We start from the raw sequence: 4,438 nt of genomic DNA, 5'->3' as shown, positions 1-4,438 counted from the left end.
CTTTATGAATTTTTACTTAATAATTTTTAATTTAATTTTTGAACAATATGAAAGTATTGAATGTGAAACAAAATCTATTTATATAAATGATAGATTTAACAATCTACAAATGCCATGCAATAATAGATTTATACCACAAAGTTTTAAGTTTAAATTACTCCAAACCCTAAATAAATAACTTTATCTTTGAATAAATCATTCTTTTTTCTATATATATTATTCCTACATTAAAATATCGATCTTTAATTCTTATCATTTATACCTAAATATAATCAATATTTGAAATTTAAAGACAATTCATTTTATCCCACTCCTTGAAATAAAAAGTGTAAGTTGATTTTCTATACATATGTTGATATGCAGATATATGTATTAGGTAATGGAATCACATTAGTTTTTCGATAAAAGTATCAGTTACCACTACTCAATGTTCACCGACCCATGTCATCCCCAATAAAATAACATAATAAGATGAGATTTTCTATACATATGTTGATATGCAGATATATGTTCGCGTTTTTTGCATGTCTATTTATTTATGTATTTCTATCGATCCATGCGCTCCTCTGAATAACACTTTGTGTCTTTTAAAATCTCAGTTTGAGATTCATTGAACATTGCACAAACTCAACACTCAGCTCAGAGCAGAAGAACATAATCCCAGAATGAGCAGCGAGGCCGGACAAGTAGTCTGTGTTACCGGAGCTTCCGGTTACATTGCTTCCTGGCTCGTCAAGTTTCTTCTACAACGAGGTTACACCGTGAGGGCCACCGTTCGCGACACAAGTACGTGTTTTTTTGTTTGTCTTCTATATTCGTCGGTGAATATTTGTGGTGATCGTTTAAAGATTGGATAATGTGTGAAGTGCAGGTGATCCCAAAAAGGTAGATCATTTGCTCAGCCTTGATGGTGCGAAGGAGAGATTGCATCTCGTGAAGGGGAATCTTCTAGAAGAAGGTTCCTTTGACTCTGCCGTTCAAGGTTGTCACGGTGTGTTCCACACTGCGTCTCCCTTTTTTGACAATGCCAAGGACCCACAGGTTTGTTTCGATTGCATTTCGATTTGTTCACTCGTTTCATCTATGGCTGTATAATAATCTGTTTTCGCTTCATGTATTTCAGACTGAGTTGTTGGATCCAGCTTTGAAGGGGACTCTGAATGTTCTGAAATCGTGCGTGAAATCAAAGACGCTGAAACGCGTGGTTGTAACTTCTTCTATTGCTGCAGTTTCGTTCAACGACAGGCCTAAAAACCCTGATGTAGTGGTTGACGAGACTTGGTATTCCGACCCAGAATACTGTAAGAGAAATGGGGTATGTTCCTTTTCCTCTAATAATCTTTCATTACATGTTAGTCTCACTATAGTTTGGCATGTATGTTATCTGACCTTGTTCTTCACGTTTCTTGCTATTTCTTTTGCATGTTTTAGATATGGTATAACCTTTCAAAAACTTTAGCCGAAGATGCTGCATGGAAATTTGTAAAAGAAAACAATATTGACATGGTTACAATGAACCCAGCATTGGTTGTTGGACCTCTCCTGCAGCCAGTACTTAACACTAGTTCTGCTGCAGTTTTAAATTTAATTAATGGTAATATTACTGTTTATTTTTATTTGATCTCTCTGCTTCAAATAAACTGTTCTTGGAATATTGAAGAAAGTGTTCCATGGCCTTGATACAGGTTCGCCAACATTTAACAATGTAACTTTAGGATTTGTGGACGTAAGAGATGTTGCACTTGCCCATGTTCTAGCATATGAGAATGCTTCAGCCAATGGAAGATATTTACTAGTTGACAGGGTCGCACACTACTCAGACATTGTGAAGATTTTACGTGATTTATACCCATCATTGCAACTTCCGGAGAAGTGAGTATAATTATTTTGTCAGTTTCAAGATTGCATACAATTAGATATTATGATGTTTTCATACATAAATAATTGAAGTTTTTATTGTTTTTGATCTTTCTAATATTGTTTGACTGTGTGAACAATATTACCAGGTGTGTAGATGATAAGCCATATGATCCAATATTCGAGGTTTCGAAGGAAAAAGCAAAGAGCTTGGGGCTTGAATTTACCCCTTTGGAAGTGAGCATCAAGGATACTGTGGAAAGCTTGAAGGAAAAGAAGTTTACCAACTTATAAGTTGTTACCCTTCAAGAAACGTTCTTATAACTTGGCTTCGTATGCTCATGCTTATGAATAAATTTTACTGTAAAATAAGACTTATATCAGAACTGCTAAGTACTGAAATAAGTTATTCTTAGTGTGGTTTTACACCTCTCTTTTGCCATTCCTACTCTACTTTTTTATTTTAATATCTAAATTTACCTCAACTACTTGAACTCGATATACTTAAAAAATGTCAAATATAATCGACTATTTATAGGTGTTAATGAAGAGATCTAGACTTTTTTTAGAAATTTATCTAATTAAAGTTTTATTGTGTAATTTTCTACATCCTTCACTTATTAAGACTTTCTAGATTTCCTAGATGGAAATATTTAGTTTGATATGTCTTCAAAAATACTACGTTCATTTGACACGATCATTAATAATATAATAATATAATTATGATTTTAAATTAAAAAAATAATATAATTATAATTAAAATATTATTATTTAATCATGTCATATAAATGTTTTTGTCAATTTTTCGTGTGTCAAAAGTATAACTGCCCTTTCTAGACAGAAAAGAAACTCAAAATACATTTAGATATTTATTTTTTTCAAATTATATTAACATTTCTTTTCCTTATTTGATATTTTCTTCTTCACACAAATATTTGCTCTTAACCTTTAAAACTCTTCAAAATTTAGTGGCATTGCAACTTGATCTTTAGTCTTGATGTAGAGCTCCATAGCCAACCAAGACATATTTGACATCCAAAACTGTATTTGTTTTATTTTAGTACTTTGCTGTCTAATATTCTGGAGGTTTGTGGACATCCAAACTTGAAGCATTCCAAAATGATAATTTCTTAGTAGCGAGGTACCATGAGTGTAATGCATGAACATGGTTGCAATTCCCAAAGGTACATTATAGTGAGATATCTTAGTTAATCTTCTGCCATTTTTGAGTGAGATATCTTCCAACCTATTAGTACTCAAATGGCATTCCGGATTTTTTATGTTGGTAATAACTTTTCCAATATAGTATAAAATCAACATTTGAAAACATAAAAAACAACATAGAAAATTCTTTCTAGAAGCTTGCTTTGAAATGATATGTTGATAACTACATGTTTAAGATGTTGTTGTCCTTTAGACTGTGTTCATATGAGAGTGAAACACTATTCACGCATAAGAGAGGGCGATGAATTGAGAGTGAAATCGTGTTCACTTGCACTGAACGTCGAGCAGGTGATTAAGTGTAATTGTGGGATTTCACCTTTTTGTATCACTCGCATATATGTGAAGATTTGCAGTGAATTACAGTAAAATGACTTTTATATCCTTCCTGCAGCTGAGAGAAAGAAAAACCATGCACAAACCGTGTGCTTGAGAACTGTGGATGTGCTGAGTGCATGGACCGTGGCTGGTGGCATTGTTGATGATGAAGATGCGTTGAAGATGGGATACTTCAGCTTGAAGCAGGAAGAAGGGTTGATGATGGAGAGCGTGGCGTTTTCAAATGCAGAAAAGAAAATGTGTGGAAATTGTATCCGGTTATGGGGTCTGCGTGGGTGGTGTATCCGGTTACGCCTTGCTTGTATTCGGTTACAGGCTTTCTTTTAACTGGCTGCATTTCTGATTTTGGCCTTGCCCCTCTTATGAACATTCCTGCTACTCCTTCTAAAGCTGCTGGTTATCGTGCTCCATAGGTGATTGAAACCCGAAAACACTCTCATAAATCAGATGTGTACAGCTTCAGTGTCCTCCTTCTTGAGATGCTTACTGGGAAGGCTCCCCTGCAATCTCCTGGACGTGATGACATGGTTGATCTCCCTAGGTGGGTTCAGTCTGTTGTTAGGGAAGAATGGACTGCAGAAGTTTTTGATGCTGAGCTTATGAGGTACCAAAACATTGAAGAAGAAATGGTGCAGATGTTGCAAATAGCCATGGCCTGTGTGGCCAAGGTGCCAGATATGAAGCCTAACATGGATGAAGTAGTAAGAATGATCAAGGTGGTGGATTAAGGAATAATTGATGACCATGGAATCACAGATAAATAGCATTTAAATTTGTATTAAATATTTGCATTGAAGCATGATTTTTTGGTATATTTAATTTAAAAGATTTAAATGTTATTTAAATTATTTATTTTTGAATGGAATATTTTAAAAACATTAAAGAGTGATTATTTGTTAATTTCTCAAGAAATAATGTTATTTTTTTTAAATTTAATATAAATGCATTGCTTAAATTATTTTGCATTCATTGAAGCATGATTTTTGGTATATTAAATTTAATAGATTTAAATGTTATTTAA

At 33.7% G+C, this 4,438-nt stretch overlaps 1 protein-coding gene and 1 pseudogene across 1 annotated transcript; both read left to right on the top strand.

The window, feature by feature from the left end:
• Nucleotides 1-555: 555 nt before the first annotated feature.
• On the top strand, nt 556-2,294 carry LOC106760875 (cinnamoyl-CoA reductase 1). The gene is made up of 6 exons (XM_014644311.2): nt 556-786; nt 872-1,041; nt 1,124-1,315; nt 1,432-1,594; nt 1,686-1,872; nt 2,007-2,294. The coding sequence occupies exons 1-6, from the start codon at nt 666-668 to the stop codon at nt 2,149-2,151; spliced, it is 978 nt and encodes a 325-aa protein (XP_014499797.1). The 5' UTR covers nt 556-665; the 3' UTR covers nt 2,152-2,294.
• A 525-nt stretch (nt 2,295-2,819) lies between these two features.
• Nucleotides 2,820-4,214, top strand: LOC106760552 (annotated as a pseudogene).
• Nucleotides 4,215-4,438: the final 224 nt, after the last annotated feature.

The sequence above is a fragment of the Vigna radiata genome, chromosome 5, assembly GCF_000741045.1.
Source record: "Vigna radiata var. radiata cultivar VC1973A chromosome 5, Vradiata_ver6, whole genome shotgun sequence".
In the NCBI taxonomy this organism is placed as follows: domain Eukaryota; kingdom Viridiplantae; phylum Streptophyta; class Magnoliopsida; order Fabales; family Fabaceae; genus Vigna; species Vigna radiata.
This window is presented reverse-complemented; position numbering and strand designations above follow the sequence as displayed.

What these genes read in the sequence shown, in the direction of transcription:
- LOC106760875 (XM_014644311.2), top strand. Translation starts at nt 666, where the DNA reads ATGAGCAGCGAGGCCGGACAAGTAGTCTGTGTTACCGGAGCTTCCGGT. An exon ending in AATACTGTAAGAGAAATGGG is followed by an intron (nt 1,316 to 1,431) that starts GTATGTTCCTTT and finishes TGCATGTTTTAG; the next exon opens with ATATGGTATAACCTTTCAAA. An exon ending in AGTTTTAAATTTAATTAATG is followed by an intron (nt 1,595 to 1,685) that starts GTAATATTACTG and finishes GCCTTGATACAG; the next exon opens with GTTCGCCAACATTTAACAAT.